The sequence below is a fragment of the Bos indicus x Bos taurus genome, chromosome 14 (assembly GCF_003369695.1).
Source record: "Bos indicus x Bos taurus breed Angus x Brahman F1 hybrid chromosome 14, Bos_hybrid_MaternalHap_v2.0, whole genome shotgun sequence".
NCBI lineage: Eukaryota > Metazoa > Chordata > Mammalia > Artiodactyla > Bovidae > Bos > Bos indicus x Bos taurus.
Window position 1 is genome coordinate 70,833,870 of NC_040089.1, and position 14,814 is coordinate 70,848,683.

Consider the following 14,814-nt stretch of genomic DNA (forward strand, 5'->3'; position numbering starts at 1 on the left):
AAAAAGCTTTGTGCTTCAAGGGATACCATCAAGATAGTGAAAAGAACTCACAGAATGGAAGGAAATAACTGCAAAACATTCGATAAAAGATTTGCACACAATATAAAAAGAACTCTTAAAAATGAAATAAAAAAGAAATCCAATTAAAATAATCTGAATAGACATTTTTTTCTCAAGGAAGATATACAAATGGCCATAAACATCAGCAGGAAAATACAAATCAAAACCACAATAAGATACCACTCTACACTCATTAGTATGGCTATAAGGAAAAAGCTTGGTGAGCAACAAGTATTGGGGAGCATGCAGAGAAATCGGAAGCCTCATATAATAGTGGTGGGAAAATACAGTGGCATAGCCATTTTGGCAAACAGTCTGGCAGTTTCTCACACAATTAAAGACAGAGTCACCTTATGAGCCAGCAATTCAACAGGGTATATGGTTGAACTAAAGTGAAAAATGTCTAAGAGAAATGAAAATATGTCTCAACAAAAACTTGTACATGAATGTTTATATCATTAATAATGATAGTGAAAAGGTAGAATATGGTAATATCCATACAATGGAATATTATTCCACCATACAAAGGAATGAGATAGATACTGATACATGTTATACCATAGATAAACCTTGAAAGCACGCTAAGTAAAAGGAACCAGTTATGAAAACCATGTACCTTATGATTCCATTCATATGAATTGTACATTCAGAACAGCCAAGTCCAAAGAGACATGAGATTAGTGATAGTTGCTTAGGCCGCGGGGCTGTGGGAGCAGGGAGGTAAAAGCTAAAGTGTCCTATGCCTCACCCTGAGATGATAAGAATGTTCCAAAACTGAGTGGTGATGGTTGTAGGTATCTGAACATATTAGAAACTGTTGAGCTGTATGGTGAATTGTATGGTATATGAATTATCTCTCCTTTTTTTTTGGTTTTCTCCTATTTTTTCTCTTTTTTTTTGTGACTGCCACAAGACCTCCCTCTTCTAGGAGCATGAGACAGCAGGCAGAGCGTGGAAGCACGTTTTTCCTCCGTGCACCCTCCACCGTGCAGTGCCTTACTTCCTGTCCTGCTGTGTCAGGAAATCCCAGGTTGCAGTCGGGAATTCTACACTCACTGTCTCTGTTCCAGTTTTGTAACTAGTGGTGCTCATGGGATTATAAACCCCCTGTAGAGTTGGCCAGCATGCAAGCAGAACATGGAAGTGAGCCCAAAGATCAAAGATTGCCATATGTGAAAGAGAAGTGTGCAGGCATGGAGAACAGCGGTAGGGGGAGGAATCCGGCTCCCAGGTCGCTAAAGAAGCCGTTAGGTGGCAATGAATCAGGCATATCTCACAAGTCTCCAATCTCCTTTTTCAGATTAAAGCTAATTATTTCAACCTTCCTTCCCTTCTCCCTCAATTTAAGAGAGGATGCCGGCAGTTACGTTATGCCCTGCCAGTGCTCCCCAATGTCAGCAAAAGGGCTGTCTCAGGACAGCCTCCTACAGAGCTCTTCCTCAGTAGCGATCTACATTACACTCTGAGTGCTGAATTGACAGGCTTACTTTTTTTTTCTTTGATCTTCAGGACCAAAGTAGAGATCTTTGAGACTGGCTATCAGAAAAAATCAAAGTTCTGGAATCCTATGAAACTATGATAGGAAATTAAAAAATATAAAGGGACAAATAAATATTTCATTGATTGCAGAGAGGAATGGTGCAATTAAGTGGCAGATAATGCTGATTTTATTGATAAGGGGATTTTATTGATAAGGGCATAACTTTTGAAAGGATAACTTGTTAGTAAGTTATAAAAATAACAAAAAATACTTCTCTTTAAAAGCTGTTCCAGAAGAACTTGCAGTGAGTGAAAAGGGATCCTTAGATGACTTTTTTAAAGGACACAACATGGTCTTAAGTAATCCTCCAAATCCTTCCAAAATATTGATGAAAAAGTCACTGAAGACCATCTTTAGGTTTGGGGATTTAGGAGGGAGGCTCTGGAGGAAGGACATATATATATAATTATGACTGACTTGCATTGTTGTATGGTAGAAACCAATACAACATTGTAAAGCAATTATCCTCCAATTAAAAAAATACCATCTCCAGTCCAGGAACCTGAATGTCTACTGATGTGTTACAATAAAATAAGGCTATTCTTCCTGTGACACTCAACTATGGTGGATGCAAGTTTATGTGGTTAGCTACTCTTATTTATTCGATAATGTAGGAATTAGAAAGCTACAAGCCAAAAAAAATTAGTAATAGTGTTAGGGGAAGCACACTGACTGAAACTGCCCACTCTGGCCAGGCACCATAGTAACTATTTGCATGAGTTGTTTTACGACAGGAGGTCCTGGTAAGGAATAATAATAATAAGCCACCACAATAGGAAGAGTTCAGGAAAAGACAAAAGGAGATACCACATGTCTGACCACCTCCCAGAATCCTTCTCTCTAGCACCCATCTTGGCTGAACAAGGCACGCACCACCAGGGAGTACTCTGAGTCCGAATAAAAAAGACGACCTGGACACTAATCCCATCACCATAAAACGTGAGACTGCAAGCCATGTCACAGAGCTGTTCTCCTGGGTTCCCTTACCCTGCTGCTCTCCACCCGCGCACCCCTTCCAATAAAACTTCTTGCTTTCCCAGCACATGTGTCTCCTCAGTTCTTTTCCGAGAGTTAGACAAGAGCCCAGTTTCAGGCCCTGGAAGGGGTCCCTCTTCCTGCAACAATACTGTATAGTCATGGAAAGCACAGGTTTTTAAAATATGTAATTGGCTTATAGTTCAGACTTTGAACTGTGGGCTGTGATACTGCCTTATATCTTTGCTTAATCACCTCACTTTCATGGTAATATCCACACAATGGAATATTATTCTACCATTAAAAGGAATGAGATAGATACTGGTACGTAGTATATGTAGATGCTACACTATGGGGTTGCTATAAAGATTAAAAGGTAATTTATGTAAAGTGCCTGGACTAGTACCTGATACATAAAAACATAATAGACTTTATTTTTCTGTGGTTAATAGTATTTTTGATAACATCTGAATATCTGGCCTCTGGTTGGGAATGTAGTTCCTTTATATATGGTTGTTTCCATAAGAAAATAACATTTGATATATTTTGTTTATATCTTTCTCACACAGACTTATGTGCTAAAGAAAATCAGTAATTTAAATTTTTCATAAATTTAAATAAAAAATTAATTTAGAATACATATTTTGGACCTTAATAGTTATTTTGTTACCTTTATATCCTTTATTTTCTGCTTTTCAAAATTGTCAATAGTTTCCTCCAGATGACGAGTTGTTCGGGTAGCATCCATTGTAGCTCTTTGTAATTCAGTTTCTGCCTGCAGAAGTATTCCCCAACCAAAGATACAAAAAACAAAAATCGTCAGAATCCTTTTGATTGAGTCTTTCTGTAAATACTACCTTTGTAAATGCAGTGTTGGCTTTTTGTAAATGCAGTACTGTAAATGCATTTGTAAATGCAAGACTGGCTTTTTGCCATAACAGTGTAAATCACTCAAAAATACATATTACTACATAAAATAAAGCGATCTATATGATAAAAACAGAATAAAAAACTTTAAATTTATCAGATTATATGATTCATGATCTCAAAATTCCTTCCCTTTCTTTATACAAACCATTTTTTCCCCCGCTATCTCCCTTGTTTGATTTACTGTAAAACTATTTTCTATATTTTCTACTGCTTTCCCATATTTCCAGTCTCTGCCATTTACTATCCTCTTGTTTTCCTCTCACTATCTCTCTCCCCTTTAACCCTTTGTCCTGCCAAAAGACCTGTGACTTTAGTATTTTCAAATACTAATTCTAGTTCAAATTCTAATTTCAAATACTAATTTTCAAATACTATTTTCAAATTCTAATTCAAATACTAATACTAGTTCCCCAAATGCATGAAATGTTTTTACTGCTATAATACCCTAATCAGGTAGAGTAGAATATACATGTAAAGAAGGTTGAGCACCAAAGAATTGATGCTTTCGAACTGTGGTGCTAGAGAAGACCCTTGAGAGTCCCTTGGACTGCAAGGAGATCAAACCAGTCAATCCTAAAGGAAATCAACCTGAATATTCATTGGAAGGACTAATGCTGAAGCTCCAATCCTTTCACTACCTGATGTGAACAGCCTGATTGGAAAAGACCCTAATGCTGGCAAAGATTAAGGGCAAGAGGAGAGGGGGTGACAGAGGATGAGATGGTCGGATAGCATCATTGACCCAATGGACATGAGTCTAAGCAGACTTCAGCAGACAGTGAAGGACAGGGAAGCCTGGTGTGCTGCAGTCCATGGGGTCACGAAGAGTCGGACATGACCGAGTGACTGAACAACAGCAGCAAAGAACATACACTACAAATGCTTATTTCAGTATGAATATTCTTATAAGCTAGTAACATTGCACTATTACTACTTAGTTAATGCTTATTACAAAATATAGACATACATACACACCAATAACTAATAAATTAGATGGAAAGTCTAATTACAAAATGTAGACATACATACACACCAGTAACTAATAAATTAGATGGAAAGTCTAATGCTTTGCTCCAAAGTACTCATACTGGTTAGATTCACACTGTACAATCAGTATGGTAGCCACTAGCAACATGTAGCTATTTACGTTTAAATTAATTAAAATTAAAAAGCTGGTTATTCTAGTTGCCATTTCATGAGCTCAACAGCCATATATATAGCTAAGTCACTTCAGTCATGTCCGACTCTGTGTGACCCCACAGACGGCAGCCCACCAGGCTCCTCCGTCCCTGGGATTCTCCAGGCAAGAACACTGGAGTGGGTTGCCATTTCCTTCTCCAATATATATAGCTAGTGGCATGTATTTCTCTTTAAAATATCTCTTCCTTAATGACAACAGTTGTCCAGAAATATTGAAAATTTTTTGTTGAATAAAACATGTTTTAAAAACATGGCCCAATTTTCTGATTAAGTTCTAAGAATGTTTTGTTTCCTATGTTAGTATTATGTTCACTTAAAAGTATCACATATCATCATTTTAATAATTATTGCATAGAAAAAATCTGCAGTTGTAAGTAAAGTTTTGTGACACATAATATTATAACATTTACACTCTTTCTTTTTTAAGAAAATGTATAAATGGAAATAAAGTAAAAGGGTTTACTATGGGGATCCATCTCTTGACACATCACTTTATTACCCACCTGTGACTGAAATTTTTCATAAAGGAAAAACACATTTCAAGTAGAACAATTTATTCCAATAAATTAAAATCATATGCTCTGACAGAATTATATCCTCTTGCAATCAGACTATACATTAATTGTAACTTATATTGATTATATACTCTTAAAACTAGGTTAATTCAGATATACAATTTCAAGAAACTAAGCTTTAAAACATATTCATATATATCTGTGTGTGTACATTTGCTGTAGAGGGTGTAAAGTTTTCCTGCATAATTTTACATGCAAACTTTTAATCATAACCAGTAATCGAAAACAGTTCACTTTATTACTGGGCTTCGGATTTTTAAAAATATAACTATCATAGGATTTATTATTATGAAAAACTTTCTAGATGTTATGATGTGTATTAACCTTTTACTAATGAAAATATTCAAGCAGAGTATTTTTCTAATACAGTTCAATACATGTGACTCATGAAATTCTTTACCATGACTACTTAATTTTGACATGTGTTTTCCTTCCCCGTTTTTTGACAGTTTCATTTTAAAATTTGGAAGGGTAGGTTGAGCTGGTTAAACTAGGGAAGAGTAGGAAGCAGAAGCCACAGCGGCGACATCTGTATCTTAATCTCCTACCACCCTCCACAACGGTTTTTCATTCCTTGAAGTCTCAAATCCTTTCACTCCACATAACTACTTGCCCAAAGTTACACACCTATTTTTAGGAAAGTGGACACAGATCTGTATTCCTTCCTTTTGTTGAAAATTCTTCAAAATCATATAACGTACTAATTTGGGTAGGAGATAGTTTTGATTAAAATATTATAATGCTTTATAAATAAAGGTATCAGTGTATTTAATGAAATTGGTCTGAGTGCAAAATGGCCTATAAAAGAGTGAGCCAGATTGCTGTTTTTCAAACTGTGCTGCAGGAAACTTTTCAGAAGCTGCCAGGGGCCTTGGGAGGGGTCCAAGTAGTGTACTAGGATTCTTCTTCACCCCAGCCTCTTATACCTCTTTATTTTACATACTGAACTTTAATGTGTTTCAATAGTCAGAGTAATTTTAAGGGTCATCCTGGTAAATATTCTCTGATGCTATATAGTGGATGCATTTATATGTAGACTGTCCTTTATTTTCTAGTATCAGGTTGTCAAAATCATGAGACATAAGAAAGCATGGGGAAAGGAGGCAGCAGGGTAAGCTGAAAGTGAAATGAAAGTCGCTCAGTCCTGTCTGACTCTTTGCGACCCCACGGTCTATACAGTCCATGGAATTCTCCAGGCCAGAATACTGGAGTGGGTAGCCTTTCCTTCTCCAGGGGATCTTCCCCACCCAGGGGTCAAATCCAGGTTCCCTGGATCAAACCCAGGTCTCCCACATTGCAGGCGGATTCTTTACCAGCTGAGCCACCAGGGAAGCCCCACAGTAAGTACTTTCTATACAGTTGTACCTATCGCAGTTGCTTATAATTAATCAGGTGCTATTTTTCTTTTTTTGTTTAGTTTTGAATAGGCTCATTCTAAGTTTCAGAAATAATCATTCTTAACAGAAGAGCCCTGTAACAGTAGACAAGCCTATTAAGACTTGTGTCAAGCTGTGAATCTCAATACCTTGGAATATCCTAAGGGTCTTTGGCTGGAAGTTATAACTGCAGTTTCACAAAGTAGTTGTTTTTTTAAGACGAAGAGAATTTTACTGGGAAAAAAATAGTTTGTTCCTTTTCTCAAATGCAGGGCTGAGAAGGCATTGATATATTAGGATTAATAACAGATCTTTAAGTTACTTTTATAATTAATATTTAGTCATCAATCATTTTTAATGTAAAAGATCTTAGAATTTTGTATGTACTCTTTATAAAACGTCTATACGTATGAGTGTTTTAAATTTTGAATATCTATTGTGGAAAACAACACAAGAGGACTGATTTAGGTTGTATATTCTCTTTAACTAACTTCCATAGTAAGCATTTTAAATGTCTGTGTTTCTTTTCAAACTTTATATTCATATTCTTTGCACATTTAAAGTATAAATGCATAATTTTCATATATATTTACTTTTGTACAGCATACCTTACAAAATATTTGTTTAACGACCAAAATTCAAAGGATACAATAACATGTCGATCAGATGGGTTTCTCTGACGTGTTCTTTCTAACTGAGTTAACTGTTTAGCTTCTCGATTCCTTGCTGTTAATGTTGCTTTGAGATCATCCTGCAAAAAGACATTTTTTTTGTTAATAAATATCTCTGACTTAAGAATAAAATACACACTTCTTTAAGAATGCAAAAACATTCCCTATTTGATCCAGGCATCATTACCACTGGAATTATTACTACATTACCAGTGTGTGTCTTTGTATGTAAGACTATCTGCATGTATGTATTTAATATCCTATTAAATAGTGACAGAATTGCAGTGCAAAATTATATATATATATATACACACACACACACATACATATATATGTATATACACACATAAAAATTTTTGCTTGTGGTGGTAGTTACATGTATATACACATTTATTAAAACATTTAAAACAGGAGAATTTTACTGCATGTAAATTATACCTCAATAAAATTGATTTTAAATACAGAACTTTTGGAATGTAATATCTACCATGGTAACCAGAATTAATAGTACTGTACTGCATTCTGAAAGTTGTTAGGAAACTAGGTCTTAAAAGTTCTCATCACAAGGAAAAAAATTTTTTAACTATGTATTGTGACAGATGTGAACTAGACTTATTTAATCATTTCACAATATATACAAACATCAAATCGTTGTGTTGTACTTCAAGAAAAAATTTTTAAAAAAAGCTTTGTCACATTGACTTTTAGTTTGCATGTTACTGCTTGCTTTAAAACAAAAATATAAGAATATTTAGTAAAACAATTTCTGTCCATATATTCTTCATGACTATAAATATTAAATACTTTAAAGTTTCCACAATAAACAAAATAATGCTATGATGCTATAGTAGTATATAAAAATACTTCATTATTCTCAAAGTTCTAAGAAATAATGCTTCAGTGTAATAAGAATCACTGAACACTACTCTGTACCTTTTACTAAGTAAGTAGACTATGGACTGAGGTTTGTGATCGTGACATTGTACAGGAGACAGGAATCAAGACCATCCCCATGGAAAAGAAATGCAAAAAAGCAAAATCGCTGTCTGGGGAGGCCTTACAAATAGCTGTGAAAAGAAGAGAAGTGAAAAGCAAAGGAGAAAAGGAAAGATATAAGCATCTGAATGCAGAGTTCCAAAGAATAGCAAGAAGAGATAAGAAAGCCTTCCTCAGCGATCAATGCAAAGAAATAGAGGAGAACAACAGAATGGGAAAGACTAGAGATCTCTTCAAGAAAATCAGAGATACCAAGGGAACATTTCATGCAAAGATAGGCTCGATAAAGGACAGAAATGGTATGGACCTAACAGAAGCAGAAGATATTAAGAAGAGGTGGCAAGAATACACAGAAGAACTGTACAAAAAAGATCTTCACGACCCAGATAATCACGATGGTGTGATCACTCAACTAGAGCCAGACATCCTGGAATGTGAAGTCAAGCGGGCCTTAGAAAGCATCACTATGAGCAAAGCTAGCGGAGGTGATGGAATTCCAGTTGAGCTATTTCAAATCCTGAAAGATGATGCTGTGGAAGTGCTGCATTCAATATGCCAGCAAATTTGGAAAACTCAGCAGTGGCCACAGGACTGGAAAAGGTCTGTTTTCATTCTAATCCCAAAGGAAGGCAATGCCAAAGAATGCTCAAACTACCACACAATTGCACTCATCTCACACGCTAGTAAAGTAATGCTCAAAATTCTCCAAGCTAGGCTTCAGCAATACATGAATCGTGAACTTCCTGATGTTCAAGCTGGTTTTAGAAAAGGCAGAGGAACCAGAGATCAAATTGCCAACATCCACTGGATCATTGAAAAAGCAAGAGAGTTCCAGAAAAACATCTATTTCTGCTTTATTGACTATGTCAAAGCCTTTGACTGTGTGGATCACAATAAACTGGAAAATTCTTCAAGAGATGGGAATACCAGACCACCTGACCTGCCTCTTGAGAAACCTATATGCAGGTCAGGAAGCAATAGTTAGAACTGGACATGGAACAACAGACTGGTTCCAAATAGGAAAAGGAGTACGTCAAGGCTGTATATTGTCACCCTGCTTCTTTAACTTCTATGCAGAATATATCATGAGAAATGCTGGGCTGGAAGAAGCACAAGCTGGAATCAAGATTGCTGGGAGAAATATCAATAACCACAGATATGCAGATGACACCACCCTTATGGCAGAATGTGAAGAGGAACTCAAAAGCCTCTTGATGTAATTGAAAGAGAAGAGTGAAAAAGTTGGCTTAAAGCTCAACATTCAGAAAACAAAGATCATGGCATCTGGTCCCATCACTTCATAGGAAATAGATGGGGAAACAGTGGAAACAGTGTCAGACTTTATTTTTCTGGGCTCCAAAATCACTGCAGATGGTGACTGCAGCCATGAAATTAAAAGACGCTTACTCCTTGGAAGGAAAGTTATGACCAACCTAGATAGCATATTCAAAAGCAGAGACATGACTTTGCGAACAAAGGTCCGTCTAGTCAAGGCTATGGTTTTTCCTGTGGTCATGTATGGATGTGAGAGTTGGACTGTGAAGAAAGCTGAGTGCCGAAGAATTGATGCTTTTGAACTGTGGTGTTGGAGAAGACTCTTGAGAGTCCCTTGGACTGCAAGGAGATCCAACCAGTCCATTCTAAAGGAGATCAATCCTGGGTGTTCTTTGGAAGGAATGATGCTAAAGCTGAAACTCCAGTACTTTGGCCACCTCATGTGAAGAGTTGATTCATTGGAAAAGACCCTGATGCTAGGAGGGATTGGGGGCAGGAGGAGAAGGGGACGACAGAGGATGAGATGCCTGGATGGCATCACTGACTCAATGGACGCGAGTCTGAGTGAACTCTGGGAGTTGGTGATGGACAAGGAGGCCTGGCGTGCTGCAATTCATGGGGTCGCAAAGAGCTGGACACGACTGAACGACTGAACTGAACTGAAGTAAGTGTTGGTTGCTCAGTTGTGCCTGAGTCTTTGTGACCCCATGGACAGCAGCCCTCCAGGCTCCTCTGTCCATGAGATTTTCCAGGCAAGGATTCTGGAGTGGGTTGCCATTTCCTTCTCCAGGGCATCTTCCCAACCGAGGGATCGAACCCGGTTCTCCTGCACTGCAGGCAGATTCTTTACCAACTGAGCTACAAGGGAAGCCCCCGCTAAAAGGACAGTTATTGGAAACCTTGTATGTTTTGCCAGAATACCTAATAATAATTGAAAAAAATGAATTTACTTACTCGCTTCATTTTTACAATGGTTCCATAAGCTTTCAAAGGTTCAACTACTTTGGCTTCAAGTCTTTCAACCTATTGAGAATTATTATAAAATATAACTGGAAAGAAACATAGACATATCAAAATTTAAATTGTGAAATAAAACCTATGCTGTCTAACTGGACCATAATCACTATATTGATTAATATTTGAAATCTTTAAAATTTCAGTAACATTTATAAGTAAAAAAATAATTTCTGGAAATTGGTAATACTCAGAATCTAAACTCAAACACATTAAAAACTGTGAAGGTGTGCAGCAGCAATCAGAGCTTTGTTAAGTTTTAAGGTGTCTCAGATTTTATTGCAGCTATACGTTCAGTGTGTTTACCACGTGAATGGATACTTTACATACATTATATCTGAAACGTAACAGCCCAACCTTCCAGATAAGGAAATCGAAGCTGAAAAATATAGCATACCGGAAACATTTAAAACAACTGAATCCTGAAAAGAAAAAAAGCCTAGAGACCACTGTATTAACTGTAATTTTTTTTTTTCTGGGAAGACATTTGTAAATTATCAAAGCTTAAAGAACAAGATAAATGGTCTCAGTGTTACTGAGCTGTCAAACTATGTGGTCAATCTCTCTTTTATGTAGAACTAAACAGTTTTCTTAAACATTGCAATATTTATGATTTTGAGTAATTTCTCCTTTTACTAATAGCACTAGTGGAAGGCACTAAAGAAATGGATTTTTTTTTAAAAAGGGAAGTATATAGCTATTTGTATAAATATAAGAAAAACAAGTCCTGGACATTAAAATTTTCTTTTTCAGGATAGGTAATACAAGATGACATATATTTAATTGTTTAAAATGAACATGTATTACTTTTCTAGCAGAAAAAAAGCTTTATTTTGCTGATACATGTTTTTATAATCAGTGAGTATATATATCACTTTAAAATGACTTTTGTTTAGTTTCTATAAACAGAATGTATATGAATACTTCATTTTAAAAGATTTTAGGAAAATAGAGATCAAGTTCTCACTAAGCATTTAAATATCAGGAATCCTAAAAACAAATCCATGAATATTCAGGATTATTTATTCCATTTCAAATAATCCATACACTGGTTATTCAGTGTAAAGATTAGCTAAATCTTTTTCTGTTCTCCTTTTTGTAGCCTACCTTTTTTGTTCATTGTTCTTTAGCACCTCCACCATTTGGTAAGCAAGGGAAATAAAAAGGAGAACACATGTAAATCAATTCACTTTGCTATTCGATAAATAGCATAAAGATTTTCTAGCAAGGGGCACTGAAATTATTGGCTAAAGTAGGATTTTAGGATTATCTGTGAGCATAAACTACCTAGGAAACAGTCAAGTTCCCAGTTACACGTAGCTGAAAGTTTATTACACACAAAACATCATATGAGAAGAACCCACAAGTTTCCCCAAAGTAATTAATACTCAAATTTCTGTATCATTGGTAGTTATAGCCTCAAGGTATAGCTTCATTACCTTTTTTTTGATTTCAAGGTTTTTTTTTGATAATTGAAATTTGTTTTAGGCTTTTAAAAAGGACCAAAGGCACAAAAGAAGGAATACGGCTCAAAAACCGGGCAGCTTCTGACAAGTTAAAAGTTAAAGTGAAAACTTCTGACCTGAGTCTTGAACCTTAACATAAATACAGGTGAAAGTGCTAAGGAGGTGTTAAAGTCATGGGCTGGGCTTTCCTGGTGGCACAGGGGATAGATAGGGGTCCAGGCGCCAATGCAGGGGACACGGGTTCCATCCCTGGAGTGGGAAGATCCCACACACAGAGGAACCACTAAGCCCACATGCCACCAACTTCTGAGGCCTCCTGCTACAACTACTGAAGCTCTTGGGCCTAGAGCCCCATCTCCACGACAAGAGAAGCTACTGTGTGTGATAAGCCTGCCGGCTCCAAGGAAGAGTAGCCCTCCTGGCCCCAACTAGAGAAAACCCAGGGAGCAATGAAGACCCAGCACAGGCAAAAATAAATAAATAAATTTTTAAAAAGTGAATGGGATTTAACAGTTTAAACAATTACAACGCCATCTTTTCCCCCCTGTCCTTTCTGGGTGGAGTGGGGAACTTCACAAAATTTCACTGTTGATTGTAGAAGAAATCAGTGCACTTTTTTTTCCCCCTCCTCTCAATGAAACAGCTCAACTTTCCAGTGCACGGAAGCAGCAACAAAGATCTCTTGTCCAGTTACTACTTATCTATACACAGTACCACTCCCAATATCTTCCATCTCCGGATATACTACTTTAAAATACACCTACCTGCATACAAGACACAAGCCATGCTCCTTTTATTGCCTCGGGTACTATGTTTACTATCCCCTGTAAACAGCCACCCCTTTGGCTAAAAGCTGGCAAATGAGGTGGGGAAATTCAGGACTTCAAGACACCCTAGAGGTTAGTTTGAAAACGGTAAAAATTACAGGAAGCTTCCCTTAAGACTCACACAATGCTACCGACATGACAATGCACGTTTATCATCAAATGTGTGATCGCCACTGCAGTTAGGTAGATTACACGTCTTCACGGCTCCGTCCACCACTTCAGGGCTCACTCATTAACAGGACGCTGTGACCTCATTCCATACCTCGGCTTGTCGATAATCTTGAAGTTTGGCAAACTCGTCAGCAAAGTTTTTCAGGCCCTGCTTTAAGTGCGGGGTCTCGGTAGAGGCATATACGTTGATTTCGTTCACCAGGAGGTCCGCTTTGTCTCGCAGTCGGGCGGTTTTCCGCACGTAAGCAGCAAAAATCTGGCACAGCTCTCCGAAATGTTTCTCCACATTGGTGACAGCATCTTGCAGTTGTCTGGTCTGAGCGTCCCTAGAGAGAAAGGAGACACAAAAAAGGCAAATCATTCTCATCTGATGAGATGACTTCATCTTCGTGTTACACGTGATGACGCCAACATTCCCGGGGGGCGCAGTTTGCAGCTTCGCGGGCGCAAACCTTGAAGCAACCCCTGCGTCTCCTCCGGGCCCCCATCCCGGGCCTGGCCTGCACATCCCGCAGTGCAGGCGCCCCGAGCGGCCCCGCTGGATCAGCGGCAGAGTTGGGCCGGCGCCCGGGGACCGTGTTGGGGAGGCGCCGCCAGGGCCCGCCGCGGCCCAGTGTGGTCGGCCCAGAGCGTGGCGGGCGCTGCTTGGAGCCGGATGTGAGGGCCCGAACTCGGTCCGGTGGCTCAAGGAGGAAGGCTCCGCGTCCCGACCCGAGCCCTCGCGTGTGTGTGTGTGTGTGTGTGTGTGTGTGTGTGTGTGTGTATGGTGGGGGGACCCCGGGCCGCTGCGGGCCCCGGCGGCGGTTACCGGTTTTCCAAGCTGCGCCTCAACATGCTGCCTCGCTCACGGCCGGAGACCCCGGGCTGAGACCCAACGACAGGGTCTCGGCGCCCGGACGTGCGCCGGGGCGCGAGAGCCCGCCCCGTGCGCCACCGCCGCCTCCGCCGCCGCCGCTAGGGCCTCGGAGTTTCCACGGCAACGCGGCGCGCGCCCCCGCGGCCGGCGTCCGGAAGCGCGGGAAGGGCCCGGATGCGGGCACGCGCGGGCGCGCCCACGCGCGTCCACTGACCCCCGGCGTCCCCCGCGACTCGCGCCCGGAAGCGCGGGAAGGGCCCGGATGCGGGCACGCGCGGGGCGCGCCCTCCCGCGTCCGCCCGGGAGTGCCCCGCGGGCGAAAGCCTCTGGAACGTTGGCGAACGGTTTGTGGCGCCGGGCCTCTGTCCCTCCTGAGGCGCCCCGCCACCAAACTTCCGCCTCTGTCCCCGCACTCTGGGCCGGGAGCACAACCCGGTAACGAGGAGGGAGATGAACCGAACGCCGGTGGGGCGGGTTTCGGCTGAGTCGTAGAACCTGCGCTCCGCTTGTCCACGTCTCCGTGTGGAGGCCGAAAGTCCGAAAGTGTAGGCTCTTGCAAGGAGCAGCGCTTTCCGCCCTGTTCATTTCTTCAGCAAATGTTTACTGAGCTGCTTTTGTGGAAAAGAGAATGTTCCACCCTGGGAATAATAATCAATACAAAGATCCGCCCCGCACACCCCACCTGCCCTAAAGGGCCTTAGAGTTTAATGAAGAGACAGATAGACCTTAGCTATATACCCCGAGATAACAAACTGTGGTGTTGGAGAAGACTCTTTGACAGTTACTTGGACAGCAAGGAGAACCAATTGGTCCATCCTAAAGGAAATCCGTCCTCAATATTCATTGGAAGGACTGATGCTGAAGCTGCAGCTGATGCTGAAA

General features: G+C 39.8%; 1 protein-coding gene across 1 annotated transcript in view; it reads right to left on the minus strand.

Moving 5' to 3' along the window:
* FAM92A (family with sequence similarity 92 member A) overlaps window positions 1–14,145 on the minus strand; it is a 28,541-nt gene extending 14,396 nt beyond the window's left edge. Inside the window, exons 1-6 of the mRNA XM_027561565.1 lie at window positions 13,885–14,145; window positions 13,168–13,402; window positions 10,553–10,621; window positions 7,306–7,407; window positions 5,209–5,214; window positions 3,246–3,350 (exon numbers count right to left, since the gene is read on the minus strand). Coding sequence (XP_027417366.1) covers window positions 3,246–3,350; window positions 5,209–5,214; window positions 7,306–7,407; window positions 10,553–10,621; window positions 13,168–13,402; window positions 13,885–13,910 — 543 coding nt within the window. The 5' untranslated portion in view covers window positions 13,911–14,145. The remainder of the gene's footprint in view (window positions 1–3,245; window positions 3,351–5,208; window positions 5,215–7,305; window positions 7,408–10,552; window positions 10,622–13,167; window positions 13,403–13,884) is intronic.
* Between the last annotated feature and the right edge of the window lie 669 nt (window positions 14,146–14,814).